The sequence below is a fragment of the Symphalangus syndactylus genome, chromosome 2 (genome assembly GCF_028878055.3).
Source record: "Symphalangus syndactylus isolate Jambi chromosome 2, NHGRI_mSymSyn1-v2.1_pri, whole genome shotgun sequence".
Taxonomy (NCBI): Eukaryota; Metazoa; Chordata; class Mammalia; order Primates; family Hylobatidae; genus Symphalangus; species Symphalangus syndactylus.
This window is the reverse complement of record NC_072424.2, coordinates 127,393,807-127,413,642: the sequence shown is the minus strand read 5'-3', so window position 1 is coordinate 127,413,642 and position 19,836 is coordinate 127,393,807. Positions and strand designations below refer to the sequence as shown.

At 41.9% G+C, this 19,836-nt stretch overlaps 1 protein-coding gene, 1 non-coding gene and 1 pseudogene across 6 annotated transcripts in view; 1 reads left to right on the top strand and 2 right to left on the bottom strand.

The window, feature by feature from the left end:
* Window positions 1–17,326, top strand: part of KATNA1 (katanin catalytic subunit A1) — a 59,802-nt gene extending 42,476 nt beyond the window's left edge. For 4 of the 5 annotated variants that reach the window (XM_055267244.2, XM_055267233.2, XM_063632408.1 and 1 more), the window contains 7 exons: window positions 7,432–7,553; window positions 8,847–8,952; window positions 10,448–10,606; window positions 13,877–14,003; window positions 14,583–14,717; window positions 15,024–15,150; window positions 16,956–17,326. In XM_055267244.2, coding sequence (XP_055123219.1) covers window positions 7,432–7,553; window positions 8,847–8,952; window positions 10,448–10,606; window positions 13,877–14,003; window positions 14,583–14,717; window positions 15,024–15,150; window positions 16,956–17,154 — 975 coding nt within the window. In that variant the 3' untranslated portion in view covers window positions 17,155–17,326. The remainder of the gene's footprint in view (window positions 1–7,431; window positions 7,554–8,846; window positions 8,953–10,447; window positions 10,607–13,876; window positions 14,004–14,582; window positions 14,718–15,023; window positions 15,151–16,955) is intronic. The other variant, XM_055267252.2, reaches the window with a different exon arrangement.
* A 114-nt stretch (window positions 17,327–17,440) lies between these two features.
* LOC129478164 (small nucleolar RNA SNORA2/SNORA34 family) lies at window positions 17,441–17,575 on the bottom strand. The gene has a single exon (XR_008656319.1). It is a non-coding gene; the product is annotated as a small nucleolar RNA SNORA2/SNORA34 family (small nucleolar RNA).
* Window positions 17,576–17,597: 22 nt separating this feature from the next.
* On the bottom strand, window positions 17,598–18,261 carry LOC134735707 (small ribosomal subunit protein uS13-like; annotated as a pseudogene).
* Window positions 18,262–19,836: the final 1,575 nt, after the last annotated feature.

Below are 19,836 nucleotides of genomic sequence, written 5' to 3'. Positions count from 1 at the left end.
TCCCCGAGTAGCTGGGACTACAGGCACCCGCCACCACGCCCGGCTAATTTTTTGCATTTTTAGTAGAGATTGGGGTTTCACCATGTTAGCCAGGATGGTCTCGATCTCCTGACCTTGTGATCCACCCACCTTGACCTCCCAAAGTGCTGGGATTACAGGCGTGAGCCACCATGCCTGGCCATATTCCTTATTTAAATGCTTGCAGGTCTATAATGATAGCTCCTTTTTCATTCCTTATATCAGTAATACGTGTTCTCTGTCCTTTTTGTATTGTCAGTATTGCTAGAGGTTTGTCAATTTTTAATCTTTTTTAAAGACTCCTTTGTTTCATTGATTTTTCTCTATAGTTATTCTGTTTTTAACTTTATTGCTTTTTGCTCTTACCAATATCTTTTTTTTCTTTTTTCTTTCTTTTTTTTTTTTTTTTTTTTTTTGAGACGGAGTCTCGCTCTGTCGCCCAGGCTGGAGTGCAGTGGCGCAATCTTGGCTCACTGCAAGCTCCGCCTCCCGGGTTCATGCCATTCTCCTGCCTCAGCCTCTCCGAGTAGCTGGGACTACAGGCGCCCGCCACCACGCCCGCCTAATTTTTTGTATTTTTAGTAGAGACAGGGTTTCACCGTGGTCTCGATCTCCTGACCTCGTGATCCGCCTGCCTCGGCCTCCCAAAGTGCTGGGATTACAAGCGTGAGCCACCGCGCCCGGCCTTTTTTTTTTTTTTTTTTTTTTTGAGACAGAGTTTCGCTCTTATTGCCCAGGCTGGAGTGCGATGGCACTATCTCAGCTCACTGCAACCTCCGCCTCCCAGGTTCAAGTGATTCTCCTGCCTCAGCCTCCTGAGTAGCTGAGATTACAGGCCCCCGCCACAACGCTTAACTAATTTTTGTATTTTTTAGTAGAGACAGGGTTTCGCCATGTTGAGTAGGCTGGTCTCGAACTCCTGACCTCAGGCAATCCCTCCTGCCTTAGCCTCCCAAAGTGCTGAGATTATAGGCGTGAGCCACTGCACATGGCCTGTTATTTTCCTTTTTAGCTTTGAGTTTATTTTGTTCTTTTCTACATTCATGAGGTAAAAGCTTAAATGATTATTTGAGACTTTCTTGTTTGTTTGTTTCTGAGACGGAATCTTGCCCTGTTGCCTGGGCTGGAGTGCAATGGTGCAGTCTTGGCTCACTGCAACCACCACCTCCCAGGTTCAAGCAATTCTCTTGCCTCAGTCTCCCAAGTAGCTGGGACTATAGGCATGGACCACCACGCCCAACTAGTTTTTGTATTTTTAGAAGAGACGGAGTTTTGCCACGTTGGCCAAGCTGGTCTCGAATTCCTGACCTCAGGTGATCCACCTGCCACGGAGTCTCACTCTATCACCCAGGCTGGAGTGCAGTGGCGTGATCCCAAAGTGCTGGGATTACAGGTGTGAACAACCATGCCCGGCCTGACTTTTTTTCTTGCCTAACATATGCATTTAGTGCTCTAAATTGCCCTCTCAGCACTGCTTTAACTGTGTCCCAGAAATTTTGATAAGTTGTATCTTTATTTTTCTTCAGGTCAGTGTGTTCTTTGATAGCCATTGAGACTTCCTCTTTGACCTGGATTATTTAGTAGCATGTTGTTTAGTTTCCAATTGTGTGGAGATTTTCTTGTTTTCTTCCTGTTACTGATTTCTAGTTTGAATCTTTTGTGCTTTGAGAATATACTTCATATAATTTCAATTTTTTTAAACTTGTCTAAGTTTGTTTTTGGCTTAAGATATGGTCTGTTTTGGTATATGTTCTGTGAACACTTGAAAAGAGTATGTATTTTGCTGTTGTTAGGTGGAATTTTCTATAAATGTCTGTTGGATCCTTTGGATGGTGGTGTTACTGAACTCTATATCCTTGCTGATTTTTTTTTTTTTTTTTTTTGAGATAGCATCTCACTGTGTTGCCCAGGCTGGAGTACAGTGGCACCGATCATAGCTCAATGCAACCTTGAACTTCTTAGGCTCAAGGGATCTTCCTGACTCAGTCTCCCAAGTAGCTGGGACTACAGATGTGTGCTACCACACCTGGCTAATTTTTTAATTTTTATTTTGTAGAGACAGGATCTTTTTTTTTTTTTTGAGGCGGAGTTTCACTCTTGTTGCCCAGGCTGGAGGGCAATGGCGTGATCTCGGCTCACCACAACCTCCACCTCCCGGGTTCAAGTGATTCTCCTGCCTCAGCCTCCGAAGTAGCTGGGATTACAGGCATGTGCCACCACACCCAGCTAATTTTGTATTTTTAGTAGAGACAGGGTTTCTCCATGTTGGTCAGGCTGGTCTCGAACTCCGACCTCAGGTGATTTGCCTGCCTCGGCCTCCCAAAGTGCTGGGATTACAGACATGAGCCACCGCACCTGGCCTATTTTTTTTTTTTTTTGAGACGGAGTCTAGCTCTGTTGCCCAGACTGAAGTGCAGTGGCGTGATCTCAGCTCACTGCAACTTGTGCCTCCTGAGTTCAAGTGATTCTCTTGCCTCAGCCTCCCGAGTAGCTAGGATTACAGGTGTACGCCACCATTCCCAGCTAATTTTTGTATTTTTAGTACAGATGGGGTTTCACTGTGTTGGCCAGGCTGGTCTCAAACTCCTGACCTCGTGACCTGCCCGCCTCGGCCTCCCAAAATGCTGGGATTACAGACCTGAGCCACCATGCCTGGCTGAGACAGGATCTTATTTTATTGCCCAAGCTGGTCTTGAAGTCTTGGGCTCAAGCAGTCTTGCCACCTTGGCCTCCCAAAGTGCTAAGATTATAGGTGTGGGCCACCACACCTGGCCTGAGTTTTTTTCTTCAAAAAAAACTTTTTTTTTTTTTTCCTTAAAAAATACTATGCTACTTCCTCTGGCTTGCTTTTCTGAGAAGAAATCTGCTTTCATCTGAATTGTTTTTCCCTATAAGCAAGGTGTTGATATTCTTTCATTGCTTTCAATTTTTTCTTTGTCTTTGGTTTTCAGAAATTAAAGTATAATGTGTGTTGGCATGGAGTCTTTGGGGTGTTCTGTTTGTTTCTGAGGCTATTTTTCTTCATAATGTTTCAAGTACATTCATAATTATTGAAGCATGTAAAAAGCTTTAAAATCTGTCAGGAAACTCTAACATCACTGTCATCTTGGTCTTGGCATCTGTTGATTGTCTCTTTACATTTAATTTGAGATCTTCATGGCTCTTGGTATGAGGAATTTTCTGTTGAAACCTGGACATTTTCATATTATATCATGACACTCTAGATCTTATTTAAACCTTCTGTTTAGCTGACTTTTCCTAACATTGCTCTGGCAGGGAGAATAGGGGTGCCACCGCTGCCAGGTGGGGATGGAAGTTCAGGTTCCCCAGCCAGCCTCTGTCGGCACCTGCCTAGGGGCAGAGGCCTTCTCATGACTGCTGAGCTGCGGTGGAAGTTCTCCACACGCTCTCCAGGGACACTGTGGTTGGGGAGTGGAAGTCCAGGTTCCCTCTATGATGTCCAGTGACTGTGGCGGGGAGGGGTGGGGGAGAGAACATGCAGGGGCTCTAGTTCATTTCATTTTTGGGAATGAAAGTTTCAGCTTATTATTTAGCCTCTGATTCTACCCTGGTGGGGGTTTGAGGTAACTCACTGTAGGCTTCCAGAGGTAGAAAGTCCTAGGCCTTCCACCCTGCCTTTGCTGCCCTGGGTGGGGCTGGGGCCACAAGTCTTTGGTGGTGCTTGACTGGAGTAGTGTTACTGCCTACAAGCTCTGTCTTCCTAGACTGCCCCTTCCTTGGTCCTTTGCCTAGAAAGAGCAAGCTTCTGTTGGGGTGTTTTTGTTTGTTCAAATTGGCATATCCAGGTTGCCGGCTCTTCAGCTCCAAGTCTGGATATTTGAAAGAAAGAAAACCCAGGGAACTCACACCATGTTTGAGGGTTAGTGGCTCTGCTGGCTTCTTTGCACCTTTCAGAGTTCTCCTGTGTTTGTGGTATGTATAATACCCAAGGGTTTTAGCCCTACTTAGCAGAAGAAATGCTGAAAAGTATGCTCCATCTTCCTGGAAATGAGAATCCAGCTGTCATTTTTAATTAACTCTTTTAATTGAGGTAATGGGTTTTGTATATATAATTTTGCCAGCTTTAAAAGAACTAGTTTTTTTTTTTTTTTTTTTTTGTGAGACAGAGTCTCACTCTGTCACCCAGGCTGGAGTGCAGTGGCCTGATCTCGGCTTACTGCAACTTCTGCCTCCCGGGTTCAAGCAATTCTCCTGCCTCAGCCTCCCGAGCAGCTGGGATTACAGGTGTGCACCATCACATCTGGCTAATTTTTGTATTGTTAGTAGAAACAGGGTTTCATCATGTTGGCCAGGCTGGTCTCGAACTACTGACCTAAGGTGATCTGCCTGCCTCGGCCTCTCAAAGTGCTGGGATTACAGGCGTGAGCCACTGAGCCCAGCAAAAGAACTAGTTTTAAACCCAAGGACTTATGTCCTGATTAATCCGTCTATCTGAAACTTTATTTTGAGCATGAAAAAAGGAGTCTAGGTCCCTTTGAATCCTTCACCTGTTTTTTTCCACTTCCTACTAGTTACTGTTTTCACTTAGAACAAGTTATTGTTTGTTTTTATTTGAGATGGAGTCTTGTTCTGTTGCCCAGGCTGGAGTGCAGTAGTGCAATCTCAGCTCAGTGTAACCTCTGCCTCCTGGGTTCAAGCGATTCTCCTGCCTCAGCCTCTTGAGTAGCTGGGACTACAGGCATGTACCACTATGCCCAGCTAATATTTTTGTATTTTTAGTAGAGAGGGTGTTTCACCATGTTGGCCAGCCTGATCTCGAACTCCTGGCCTCAACTGATCCACCCGCCTCAGCCTCTCTAAGTGCTAGAATTATAGGCATGAGCCACTGCACCTGGCCAGGAGCAAATTATTAGATAGATGTATATCTAAAAGAAATTGTACTACTTCAACTAATTAAATAAAATCCTATTAAATATGTGAACATTTGAAATTCCACAGCTTCCTTTGGCTGGCCTGTTACAACACTGTTTCTTTTTTCTGCCTACTTAAATTTGTTTTGCTTTGTCGGCGAACATTCCCTTAGTACTGTGTTCTATGGGAGAAAAGAAAGACAAAGAGAAAATGCCTTGTATTTGTATCTTCCCTGGCTTACAGTATATGTTCCTGATAGTCAGGGACAGTGTCTTCTTTCTGTTCTCCATAGCTGCTAACACAGAACAGATACTTGTTAGATATCTGTAAATGAATAACAACTTCATAAATACTTTGAAGAAAAGATTAACTTCTTCTCTTTTAAATGTTACACAGTTCTGGCCGGGTGTGGTGGCTCATACCTGTAATCCCGGCACTTTGGGAGGCTGAGGTGGGCGAATCACCAGAGATCAGGAGTTCAAGACCAGCCTGGCCAACATGGTGAAACCCCATCTCTATTAAAAATATAAAAAGTTAGCCAGGCGTGGTGGTGCCTGCCTGTAATCCCAGCTACTCGGAAGGCTGAGGCAGGAGAATTGCTTGAACCTGGGAAGCAGAGGTTGCAGTGAGCCAAGATCGTGCCACTGCACTCCAGCCTGGGCAACAAGAGTGAAATTCTGTCTCAAAAAAAAAAAAAAAAAAAAGTTACACAGTTCCTTCCTTGAATCTTTTATGTTAATATTGGAGGCTCAATACACACATTGTGGAACTGATGCTTATTTGGCCATCTAGGTTAACATTTTGAATATCATAAACACTGGTTAAGTCTGGACATTAATAATGGCATTAGACAGCACCAGTTGGCAAAGGAAACATCATGTGACGTGCAAAAAAAATTTATGGGAATTGGGTAACAATCTTAGTACGGCAGAAAAAATGTTTATTTACCCTAATGCAGGGCTTCATAAATTTTCTTGGCCTATAACATTCATAAGTATCTTAGTAATTTTTATATAGCATCTCTAGGCCAAGATACCCATCCACTTATGAAAAATACCTATCCATTTATGAAGAAGTTAGGTTCAAACAGTTTGTGTCCTAGCAGTTTTACACCTATTGGGCCCTGTTACACAGTTTCCCAAACGCTGCAGTCAGAACAGACATTCTACCCTCATTCCTCTTCCACATTGATTTTCTCTCTGTACATTTTATCACAGCAACTGCCCAAAACCCAGCTTCACAAAAATAGGGCATTATTGAGGCCGGACACGATGGCTCACACCTGTAATCCCAGCACTTTGGGAGGCCGAGGTGGGTGGATCACTTGAGGTCAGCAGTTCGAGACTAGCATGGCCAGCATGCTGAAACCCCATCTCTACTAAAAATAATTAGCCGGGCGTGGTGGTGCACACCTGTCATCCTACTCAGAAGGCTGAGACAGGAGAATTTCTTGAACCCGGGAGGTGGAGGTTGCAGTGAGCCAAGATCACACTACTACACTCTAGCCTGGGCGACAGAGTGAGACTCTAGCTCAAAAATAAATAAATAAATAAACAAGGCATTATTGAAGAGGAGTATAGCAGTCTTATGTAGGAATTGTGAACTACCTCTAGCTAGTAGTTCACACAGTGTTCAACAGATGTTGCTGTGTTTCTTTCAAAAATTTAAACTATCCCACAATACCTTGTGAGTTTGCCATTGTGTCCTGGGTATCGAGTACATAGTTTGGTAACCGTGGCCCTAAAGACTGTCATCACAGAGGATGAGAAGAATCTCATGTAAGGACTGAGATGTGCCTTTTGGAGGGTAGTGGGAATAATGAAAAGGGATATTTTTAGGAGCATTGATGAGGGACAAGTAGGTGTTTAAAGATTGAGCCATAGTCTTGGCTAAATAAGCCATCTGTCTTTAATCTTATCTCCTCTAAAGGATTGAAATACATTTTGTGTATATCTGATATTCACTTGTGACCACATTTATCTCAGTATTAATTTTTTTATGCTAGCCAGTTCATATGCATGGTCATTTTTATTTTTCTTTGATACTTTTGATATATCAAACCGATGTTGATGTAGAAGGATGACTTAGAGTCTTTGGTCCTATCCTTGTTATTGTATTATTAGCTTTTTTTTTTTTTTTTTTTTTTGAGATGGAGTCTTGCTCTGTCACCCGGGCTGGAGTGCAGTGACATGATCTTGGCTCACTGCAAGCTCCGCCTCCTGGGTGGTTCACACCATTCTCCTGCCTCAGCCTCCCGAGTAGCTGGGACTACGGGTGCCCGCCACCATGCCCGGCTGATTTTTTTGTATTTTTAGTAGAGATGGGATTTCACCCTGTTAGCCAGGATGGTCTGGATTTCCTGACCTCGTGATCCACCCACCTTGGCCTCCCAAAGTGCTGGGATTACAGGTGTGAGCCACTGCGCCCGGCCAAATGATGTATTAGCTTTTTAAAGGATGTCACTTGAGTCCAATGTGTGTTTCCTACTCACAGAAACAAAATAAATGAATCAAAAGCGCTTGTTTTTTTCTCTTGATGTAGAACAAATCACCTGCTGCAGTAACAGAACCAGAGACAAATAAATTTGATAGTACCGGATATGATAAAGACTTAGTAGAAGCTTTGGAAAGAGATATAATTTCCCAGAATCCCAATGTTCGATGGTAAGTTATATCACAACCAAATAATTGGGCGCTGATTATGCTATTCAGAATGGAAAATGGAGCAAACGTGAGCATGTACTGAAGAGCAGAGCTTGAGGACAGAACCGGAGTATGTGCAGCGTGAGCATGACTTCCCTGCATTCAGCCTGTTCCAATTTTTGTCTGAGAGTCTGAGGTTTTTGTTTTTGTTTTTTAGAGACAGAGTCTCACTTTATTGCCCAGGCTGGAAGACAGTGGCTCGATCATAGCTCACTGCAGGCTCAAACTCCTAGGCTCAAGTGATCCTCCTGCTACAGCCTTCCAAGTAGCTGGGACCACAGGTGCACACCACCACATCTAGCATAATTTAAAAAAATGTTTTGTAGAGATGGAGTCTTGATGAGGCTGGTCTTGAACTCCTGGGTTCAAGTGATCCTCCTGCCTCAGCCTCCCAAAGTGCTAGGATTACAGTCATGAGCCTTTGCACCTGGCCAAGGCAATGATTTGTATGTACATGTGTTGTTTATTATCTATAGCATCCTAGAAATGTTGCTTTTATTTTCTTTTACAGCAGTGGTTCTCAACTTTATTAATATTACATGTAATCAAAGATCTGTAATGTATTACAATGAGTTATAAAAGTTAACTTTTCCACAAAGTTAGGTATATTTTGTTTATATTTCTGTTAAAACCTTAATGATTATTAGGTATGGGTTTGAACGATACTAAAAAATATTGGGGATATTAATATTTTATACAATGAAAATACTTTTTTTAACAGAAATTGCCACATGTAGCAGTAGTAGTAGGTATTCTAGTGGTTGGAGGCGACTTTGATACTCTCTATGATACTCTCTAACCTTGGCGTCTACCTCTTAATAGAGCTGGAGGCAAAGCAGCTATGTTGTAGCCTGTCTCTGCTTTATGCCATTTTTATTCTTTATGCTTTTTTTTAGTTTTAAAAAAAAATGGGATCATTGTTTCTAAATCATGGAGGTTATGGAATGAGGACCATAAGAGCAGGAGTTTAAAATGAGATGACACATAACCCTGAAGAGTGTGCTTGCAGACTGTGTTCTCATGGTCCAGGCTAAAAACTGTCAACTGCCAATAACTGAAGAAAAGGTTGTGCTCTTTATATATCTGCTGGTTGACATGGTGGGCCTCGTCGCAGTGCGTTAGTTCACCCGGGCTCAGAGAGAGGCTCACCATTCTGTCAGTAGCGCAACATCATGTGCTTCTAGTGGTTCCCAAGAGTGACTGCATAAACATGTATCATCTAAAGGGTTGTTAGTAAAATGTCTTCTCTTTCAGGGATGATATCGCAGATTTAGTAGAAGCTAAAAAGTTGCTTAAGGAAGCCGTAGTGTTACCAATGTGGATGCCTGAATTCTTTAAGGGCATTAGGAGACCATGGAAAGTAAGTTTATTACTGTGATGGCATTGTCAAAGTAAATGGCAGCATGTTGACACAGAGAGCCAATATTTATCTATATTGGGAAAAGTGGAGGGAGAAAGTGGAGTAAGGAAATTTTTAAATTAAAAGGTATGTGTTGTGCTACTGAGAATTTTGTTAGACCAGAACCTATTGCAAGATTCCTAGAATAAGAAATACATACAATGTGATCTTTGGAAAGTTGAATACACAGCATTAAAATTTAGAATTTGGCCGGGCGTGGTGGCTCATGCCTGTAATCCCAGCACTTTAGGAGGCCAAGGCGGGCAGATCACCTGAGGTCAGGAGTTCGAGACCAGCCTGACCAACATGGAGAAACCCTGTCTCTACTAAAAATACAAAACTAGCCGGGCGTGGTGGTGCGTGCCTGTAATCCCAGCTACCCGGGAGGCTGAGGCAGGAGAATTGCCTGAACCTGGGAGGCAGAGGTTGTGGTGAGTTGAGATCACGCCATTGCACTCCAGCCTGGGCAACAAGAGTGAAACTCTGTCTCAAAAAAAAAATTAGAATTCACCCCATTTAGAATGAGCTTGCATTTGCAAATATGACCTAGTCAGCTAATGCAAACACTCCATTTTATATGTCATGTTGCATGATTGTCACCTGTATTTTGGGGATTGTTCTCAATAAATTAATGGGAAATAGCTGCATGTGATAAATACTTTTTAAAGTCATGGGCTGATCTAAAAAAAGACCATCAAAAAAGCCTTTCTTGGATTTGGAAAACACACTGATAGGTAACTCTGCATGTATGAATAGTTGTAAAAATCCTTTATACATTAGGTGATAAGCAAGATACAAAATGATAGACATACTTTGAATAAATTATATATATATATGTATTTTGTTTGTTTTGTTTTGAGACGGAGTCTCGCTCCATTGCCAGGCTGGAGTGCAGTGCGATCTTGGCTCACTGCAATCTCCGCCTCACGGGTTGAAGCAATTCCCCTTCCTCAGCCTCCCTAGTAGCTGGGATTACAGGCGTGTACCACCACGCCCAGCTAACATTTTTTGTATTTTAGTAGAGACGGGGTTTCACCATGTTGGCCAGGATGGTCCCAATCTCCTGACCTCGTGATCTGCCTGCCTCGGCCTCTCAAAGTGCTGGGACTACAGGCGTGAGCCACCATGCCTGGCCGAATAAGTTATATTTTTAAAAAACCTAATTTGTCTGAGCAAAAGGACAATCAGGATATAAATCCAGATGCTAAGGGTACCTCTGTTAGGGTGTTGACATTATAAACTACTTTTTCTCATCTTTGAGTTCCAAATTTTTCATAATGTGGTTATCTTCTTTTTTAATGGGAAGAGTAAATTTGTGACAAAGTATCCTCCTGTTTATCTGTTTGTCTTGATATTATATATAAGTTGATCAAAATTTGCTACTTAGTAATGACATTTTTATGAATTAGAACAATGGCAGATAAATCCTCTGCTGAGGCTATTATATTCGCAACAGGGAGTACTGATGGTCGGCCCACCTGGCACGGGGAAGACGCTCCTTGCTAAAGCAGTAGCTACAGAATGCAAGACAACATTCTTCAATGTCTCTTCATCAACTCTGACTTCCAAATACAGAGGAGAATCTGAGAAGCTTGTTCGTCTTCTGTTTGAAATGGTGAATGTTTGAGACAGCTCTAATGATTCTTTACCTCTCTAAACGGGGAGAAAGTGAGCTGTAACTATCTCCAGTATATGGAATAGTTAGGCACGATGCCATTTTGCCCAGAGTGTGATTCCTGTGTCCTTAAAGCTAGCTTTCTTTACAAACATGAATAATTAGAGTTTCTCTTTGTCTCTTTTTCTCCAGATGTAGATCCAAATCTACCAGTTTTGGGGCATGCTCACATTATGGGATCTGCATTACTAATCTTCTGTAGGAATCTGAAATTATTGTTTTTTAAATCAATAGGTTTAGTTATGATGATAACCACAGTATTGTAACAATGATGCCAAAAGGTGAGAATCATAAGTTATTGTGGAACTTAGGTCACCGCCGATCTATTAACTGTACCAAATGCCTTCATTTTAATGACCTAATCTTTGGATTAGGTTCTTTCTTCTATCAATACAAATCAGAGTACCAATAGAAGAAATGCAATTCAACAAGTTCTGGTAGAGTGTTTAGATTGAATTCTACAGCCTTTTAAACTTAAGACTTTGTTAAGCTTCACTGATTACTTCACTCTTGCCTCTAAGAAACAGAGTAGTTTTATGTAATTAGGATAGAGTTATGCTATTAGTGACAAAGACGTGAATCTTCTTTTTTTTGAAATGGGTTCTCAGTCTTGTCTAGGCTGGTATGCAGGAGCATGATCACAACTTGCTGCATCTGTGACCTCCCAGGCTCAAGTGATCCTCCCGTCTAAGCCTCCCAAGTAGCTGGGACGATGGACATGAGCCACCACACTCAGCTAATTTTTTTTTTTTTTTTTTTACAGATGGGGTCTTGCTGTGTTGCCCAGGCAGATCTTGAACTCCTGGGTTCAAGTGATCCTCTTGCTTCAGACTCCCAAAGTGCTGGATTTACAGGCATGGGTCACCAATCCTGGTCAAGACATGAATTCTATTTTTTTAGACAGGGTCTCATTCTGTCACCTAGGCTGGAGTGCAGCGTTGCAATCTCGGCTCACAGCAGCCTTCACCTCCTAGCCTCAAGTGATCCTCCCACTTTAGCCGCCTGAGTAGCTGGGACTACACATGTGCACTACCATTCCTGGCTAATTTTTGTATTTTTAGTAGAGATGAGGTTTTGCCATGTTGACCAGGCTGGTCTTGAACTCCTGACCTCAGGTGATCTGCCCACCTTGGCCTCCCAAAGTGTTAGGATTACAGGTATGAGCCACTGCGCCTGGCCTTTTTTGATTTTTTTGTAGAAATGAAGTCTCACTACATTGCCCAGGCTAGTCTAGAACTCCTGGCCTCAAATACTCCTCTTGCCTAGACCCCATGAAGTGCTGGGATTACAGGCAAGAGCCATTGTGTTCAGCTTTTTTTTTTTTTTTTTTTAAGATAAGCTCTCACTATATTGTACAGGTTGTAGTGCAGTGGTTATTCACAGGCACAATCATAGCATACTGCATCCTCCTCTCTCAGCCTCCCAAGTAGCTGGGACTTCAGGCGTGTACCACTGCACTCAGCTTTCAAGCCTTATTTTTATTGTCCTTAGGGTAATGAACTCTCAGTGAAGTTAGCCCTTATTTTGTCATAGTTCCAGCAAAAGTCCAAAGATTAATATTTGGCCTGTTTTGAGTTTTATACCTATGCCTAAACTCCTTGTTTTTGGTCAGAGAATTGGAGTGCTCTGATTGGCCAGGCCTGAATAAAACCCCTGGAGTTCCAAGTAAAGTTAGCCTCTTTTGAAGTAGTGGAATAGGAATGAAAGAGGGGCCCGGCATGGTGGCTCACGCCTGTAATCCCCACACTTTGGGAGGTCGAGGCGGGCAGATCACTTGAGGTCAGGAGTTCAAGACCAGCCTGGCCAACATGAGGAAACCCCGTCTCTACTAAAAATACAAAAATGAGCCAGGTGTGGTGGCAGGCACCTGTAATCCCAGCTACTTGGGAGGCTGAGGCAGGAGAATGGCTTGAACCTGGGAGGCAGAGGCTGCAGTGAGCCGAGATCATGGTGTTACACTCCAGCCTGGGAGACACAGTGAGACTCCTGTCTCAAAAAAACAGAATGAATGAATGAATGAATGAATGAGGGATGATTTGCAAATGAAAAAGAGGCTTCTCTTACCAGAAGTGTGCTGTGCAGGAAGAACCAATTGGTGTCCTCTACAGTACCTTCCTGGGCCAGCTAAACCCAGGACACATAGCCTTTACGTGAAGTCAGATCATTCTGCATACCCTCAGTATGTGGGAAGAATCGGTCTAGTCACTTTTGCTTGGTGTGGCAACAGACCGAAATTTAATTTTTGTTGATGTAGGTTCTTTTGATAGATGGTTCCTAAAATTTTAGTTGAGAATTTTCTTGGATGTTTTAATGATGATTAAGTTCACTCTTTCCCTCTCTCCATTTGCTGAAAAAGTACAAAAATATTTATACATAAAAACCCAAGTATTGACTCTCTTTAAAGATGAAATTATCCTACTAGGTAATGTGGCTCATTGTAATCCTAACATTTTGGGAGGCCAAGGCAGGAAGATTGCTTGAGTCTAGGAGTTTGAGACCAGCCTGGGCAACATAATAAGACACCATCTCTGCCAAAAATATAAAAATAAGCCTGGTGTGGTGGCACACACCTGTAGTCCTAGCTACTCGGGAGGTTGAGGTGAGAGGATTGCTTGAGCCCAGGAGCTCAAGGTTGAAGTGACCTAAAATCATATCACTGCACTCCAGCCTGGATGACAGAGCAAGACCTTGCCTCTTAAAAATAAAAATAAAAAACGGTTCATTAGAAGCCATATTTTAGCTGTTCTAATTCTATCCCATCTTCCCAATATTAGCGTGAGAGAAAGATGCAGTGTGGCAGGCTCCTTAGCTGTTTTGTTGTTTTCTTTCTTTCCTCGTTTTAGAGACAGGTTCTCACTCTGTCACCCAGTCTGGAATACAGTGGTGTGGTATGATCATAGCTCACTGCAGCCTTGAACTCCTGGGCTCAAGGGATCCTCTCACCTAGCCTCCTGAGTAGCTGGGACTCAGGCATGTGTAACCACACTCAACTAATATTTTAATTTTCTGTAGAGATGGAGTCTTGCTATGTTGCCCAGGCTGGTCCCGAACTCTTGGGCTCAATCCATCCTCCTGCCTCACCCTCCCAGTGTTGGGATTACAGGTGTGAGCCACTGCGCCCAGCCCCCCCTCAGCCATTTTCTGATTGCTAATCTGTAGATTATTTTTAAATGAAATAATAGCTTGGTATTGCATGGTTTCTTCCTTTAGGCTCGATTTTATTCTCCAGCCACCATATTTATTGATGAGATAGACTCTATCTGTAGTCGCCGAGGGACTTCTGAAGAACATGAAGCAAGCAGAAGGGTGAAAGCAGAGCTACTGGTTCAAATGGATGGTATCTGTGTTTAGCATGAGTTGACCAGGGACGGGAGGTTGTTAGGTGTGGCATCTCCAGTTCCAGTGGGTCAAACTTTACTCATAGTGCTAACCCAAGGCTTTTAATAGGTATTCATAACTTCAGACGGACTAGAGGGGGTGGCAAGTAGTTCCTGATAGTGATAGTAATAGATTTCGTACACTGACAGTGGTGACAAGTCAGAATTAATGGCCACCCACAGGGCACCCTTTTGGTATATACAACTATCTTACTTTAGCTATGAAATTGAAATAAAATAAATGCAGATAAATTGGCCTTACAGTTTATGTATGCTTTGAAAAAGATTTAAAATTGTTATGTAGTTGAGATCTGGCTTTTCAATTAAATCTATTTTGAGTCATATATTTGCATACTACAGAACTCATTTTCTTTGGATTACAAATTCACATATGTACCAGTTAACCTAAGTCTGAAGGAGGCTTAAAGACTGTGCTTCCTTGTATTGTTGTACTAAATATTTGATCTTTAAATAGCTGAGCTTTATTTGGTATAATCCAACTTAATATCTTTTTCACTCTCTCCTTACCCTTATTTTAGGTGTTGGAGGTGCTTCTGAAAATGATGACCCTTCCAAAATGGTTATGGTTCTGGCAGCTACTAATTTTCCCTGGGATATAGATGAGGCTTTAAGACGACGCCTTGAGAAACGAATCTATATTCCTTTGCCATCAGGTATCTTCCTTTCAGTCTTGTCAGAAAGCCTGTTAACTTTCATGTGGTTTTGTTTAGAGAATTTAAAATTTGTTATTAACTAACTTTCTGCAAGAGATTCATGAGGAGTATCCTCCTTTACAGTACTATTTTGGCTATATGCCTTAATACTAAATAGTAAGGAATTAAAAAGTAAAGAATGGCTCTTAATGATCTCTTCTTAGAGATCCAATTCTTACTGGAAAACATCTCACACAAAGATTTGAGACAATAGTATACTATGTTTATGCTGCAGGCTTACATTTTAAAATTTGTTTCTACCATTAGCAAAAGGCAGGGAGGAGCTATTACGAATAAGTCTACGTGAGCTGGAATTGGCTGATGATGTTGACCTTGCAAGTATAGCAGAAAACATGGAAGGTTATTCAGGTGCGGACATTACCAACGTGTGCAGGTATGAATTATCACGGAAGCATAGGTTTTTGTAGGCATAAACTTCTAATACGAAGTTTTTTTGGTTTTGTTTTTTGAGACAGTCTCGCTCTGTCACCTAGACTGGAAAGTAGAGGCGCAGTCACACCTTACTGCAAGCCTGAAACTCTTGGGCTCAAGTGATCCTCTGACATGAAGTTTTTATGCTGAATTAAGATAGATCAATATCTTGGTGGTGGCTCACGCCTGTAATCTCAGCACTTTGGGAGGCCAAGTGGGAGATCACTTGAGCCCAAGAATTTGACTGGCCTGGGTAACATAGCAAGACCTCGTTTCCATGAAAAAAATTTTAAAAATTAGCCGGGCATGGTGGTTCCCACCTGCTCAGGAAGCTGAGGCAGGAGGATCGCTTGAGCCCAGGAGTTTGAGGCTGCAGTGAGCCAAGATTGTGCCACTGCACCCCAGCCTAGGTGACAAAGCAAGACCCTGTGTCCAAAAAAAAAAAGATGAATAAAGACTCACATTCCAGTTTTGTTTTGTTTTTTGAGACGGACTCTCGCTCTGTCACCCAGGCTGGAGTGCAGTGGTCCAATCTCAGCTCACTGCAACCTTTGCCTCCTGGGTTCAAGTGATTCTTGTGCCTCAGCCTCCCGAGTAGATGGGATTACAGGAGCGTGCCACCACACTCAGCTAATTTTTGTATTTTTGGTAGAGACGGGGTTTCACCATGTTGGCCAGGCTGGTCTCAAACTCCTGACCTCAAGTGATCCGCCTGCCTCAGCCTCCCAAAGTGCTGAGATTACAGGCATGTGCCACCGTGCCTGGCCCCACATACATTTTGTAGTCAGGGTCACAAATTCTGGTTTTGTTGGTGTTAGCCGGTGCTGGTAAGATATGTGGGTATCTTTCATGTCAGTGGAAAGTCTACAGTTCATTTGAAAGCTACAAGTTCAAGAAGCTAATGTTAGGATAAATTGTGTAAAATAGAAAATCAGTAATTGTCTTGGATTAAATAAATTGTTGGTGCCTTTGTTCACTATATTATAAAATACGAAATGATCGTGAAATATATTGACTTGGCATAGGCACAGAATAGTCTCATTCTCAGTGAACTTATCCTAAATGTGATAGAATAGCAGTAAAAAGAAAAAAAGAATGTCTTTAATCCAGCTGGTTCAAGTAGGTTTTGTCACAATCTAAGTATTAGTAGAGACAATTAGCCAGGGGCTTGACTGTACTCATTTCCTCCTCTCTAAAGTGAGCATACCACACAGGGTTCTGAGGATTAAAGCTAATGTGTATACATCAAGCAGCTATACTGCTATCCCTTTGCATAAATGGTGGCTGCTATTAAGGATAAAACTTGGTAAAAGGAAAGAGCTGTTTGAATCTGAAGTTTTTTTTTTAAACACAAATGAGAAAAGGAGAAACCACTGAACTTACCTAGCTTTTCCTCTACATGGAGAAAATATTTAATTTTCTTGTTAACAGGTTCTCTTCTGACTCTGTGATGCTTATTCTTCATTTTATTGAATAGTTATAATGCAATTCAAATTGCTAGCTTTAACACCACTTTTACTTTTTCTGGGGTTTTATATTCAGTATTAATTATTTAAATTAGCATCCTTTTTCATTACAGAAGATTTAACTGCTTAAAAAACACAACAGGCTTTGTATTCCAATAAGTTTCTATACAATACTACGTATATATGTAATATAATTAGAGAATGCTACAACAGATCAATTGGAAATTTTTCTATTAACAGGTTTTCATTTAACCAAAGTAACACTGTGTGTGTTGTTGTTTTTTTTTAACATAAAACCTAGGGATGCGTCCTTGATGGCAATGAGAAGGCGCATTGAAGGTTTGACTCCAGAGGAAATCCGAAATCTTTCCAAAGAAGAAATGCACATGCCTACAACTATGGAGGATTTCGAGATGGCTTTAAAAAAGGTTTCTAAGTCAGTGTCTGCTGCAGACATTGAAAGATATGAGAAATGGATATTTGAGTTTGGATCATGCTAAATTCTCACATTTGTAAACTGTGAGAAATGTGCCTTAAGTGTTTGAATATTAAATGTAGTAATTCATTGTACTGAGTGCTATATATTCTATTTTTTTAACTTTCATAATGGTAAGAAAGATTTTTTTTAAACCCTTATGATTCTGAATAAAGGCAATATTTTTAAGCTGAAAATTTGTTTTACTTTAGCATTACTAGATTTCTATTTCACTGACCACAAATGTTACTTAGCTTGGAAAGCTGTCTTCTTTTCTTTTTTTTCTTTGCTTTTTCTATTTTTTTTCAAGACTATGTTTCTTCCAACTGAACTGGCCATTCATACTGGGATTAGCCAACAGACCATAAGACAGACATCAATCTTGGCTCTTGTTTGAAACCAGCAGCTACAATGGCAAACCATCACCTTTCTTGATTCAGGGCCTAGGAAAGCTGACTTTATATGCACTTTTTTTTTTTTTTTTTGGTATATAAACTATTTATTAACAGACAAGGCCTACAGACTTATTTCTTCTTGGATACACCCACAGTGCGGCCACGGCAGCCAGTGGTCTTCGTGTGCTGACCTTGGACACGAAGGCCCCAGGAGTGATGCAGCCCTCTATGGGCCCGAATCTTCTTCAGTTGCTCCAGGTCTTCACAGAGCTTGTTGTCCAGACCATTGGCTAGGACCTGGCTGTATTTTCCATCCTTTACATCCTTCTGTCTGTTCAAGAACCAGTCTGGCATCTTGTACTGGCGTGGATTCTGCATAATGGTGATCACATGTTCCACCTCATCCTCAGTGAGTTCTCCCGCCCTCTTGGTGAGGTCAATGTCTGCTTTCCTCAACACCACATGAGCATATCTTCGGCCCACACCCTTAATGGCAGTGATGGCAAAGGCTATTTTCCACCACCCATCAATGTTGGTATTGAGTACTCACAAAATATGCTGGAACTTTTCAGGGATCACTAGAGACATGGCGGCAGCACAAGCGGCGGCGTGTAGGCCTCCTGTGGAAGACAGCTATACGCACTTCTAACTTGGCATCTTCTACTGTTTGCTGCTGTTACTCCTACGGAGAAAAAAATTGGCTCTAGCTCCAGTTAACTTTACCCATTGCCTCTGGGTGCCAGTGGACAACTGAAAATCCCTGAACATTTTTACACAGTAGCTAATTAAAGCATGAGCCAAGCCCAGTATGTCTTCCTTCCCACCTGGTGTTATGGTAGCTTCCCTTCACTTCCTGGGGGAGTTTTAAAGACACATTTTACTTTGCATTTTAAAAAGAAAAAATTCTTACTTGACTTTGTTTTGCCTATATAAGAGGCTGCACTACAGGCAAATAGACATTTCTAAATCTGTGCTGCTCATAGTACTCTAATTACTCATTAACTCATGCATACTAAACATAGCTAAAGTATTAATGGTATGAGTTAATAAGTGAAATAAAAGTTAGTTAATGGTATAAAATTTTAGATAAGATTTCCATGTGTGACTACTTAGAAGAAAATAACTTAACCATGTTATCCCAACCATAGAAAATAGAGCCTCAGGAGATTGCGGACCTTGCTGTGGTCCCAAGTCTTACTGAGAAAGACAGAAGCCCGGATAGGGATCTTCTGACTGCAGAACCTACACTCTCCAATAGACCATTTAGCCTCCTAAAGTTTTTTCTTCACTAGAATCTGTAAGCTTATGGTTAATAGATAAAATAAGACCATGTCATCATTTGGAGTTAGAACTGGTGCTTTCTAATGACTTAGGGAATGAGAAAGGGTGTAAAGAACAAGTGTTACTAGTTGGTAACTCAAGGATCAAATTATAAGTTGCAGATTATTTTTTTCAGCAGTATGGAGATGGTATTGCATAATAGAGCTCCATGCAATGTAATTAATTTAAAGTCTGGCAAAGTGAAACATCACTCCTTCATTCAACTTGTCATCCTTTCCACTCCCACCACACACATACCTATTTGGCCTAAATATAAAGTGGTCTCAAAAAAACCAACCATGGCCGGGCATGGTGGCTCACGCCTGTAATTCTAGCACTTTGGGAGGCCTGGGTGGGTGGATTACCTGAGGTCAGGAGTTTGAGACCAGCCTGACCAACACAGTGAAACCCCATTTCTACTAAAAATACAAAAATTAGCCGGGCATGGTGGTGGGAGTCTGTAATCCCAGCTACTCAGGAGGCTGAGGCAGAACGGCTTAAACTTGGGAGGCGGAGGTTGCAGTGAGCTAAGATCACACCATTGCACTCCAGCCTAGGCAACAAGAGTGAAACTCCGTCTCAAAAAAACAAACAAAAAACAACCATTACTTTCTTGGAAAATGTTTTCAAAATGATGGGTTGCAGTAAAAATATATATATATATATATATTTTTTTTTGAGACAGAGCCTCGCTCTGTCGCCCAGGCTGGAGTGCAGTGGTGCGATCTCAGCTCACTGCAAGCTCTGCCTCCCAGGTTCACACCATTCTCCTGCCTCAGCCTCCGGAGTAGCTGGGACTACAGGCACCTGCCACCACGCTTGGCTAATTTTTTGTATTTTTTTTTTTTTTTAGTAGAGACGAGGTTTCACCATGTTGGCCAGGATGGTCTCGATCTCCTGACCTTGTGATCCACCTGCCTCGGCCTCCCAAAGTGCTGGGATTACAGGCGTGAGCCACCGTGCCCGGCCAGTAAAAATATTTTTTAATGAAA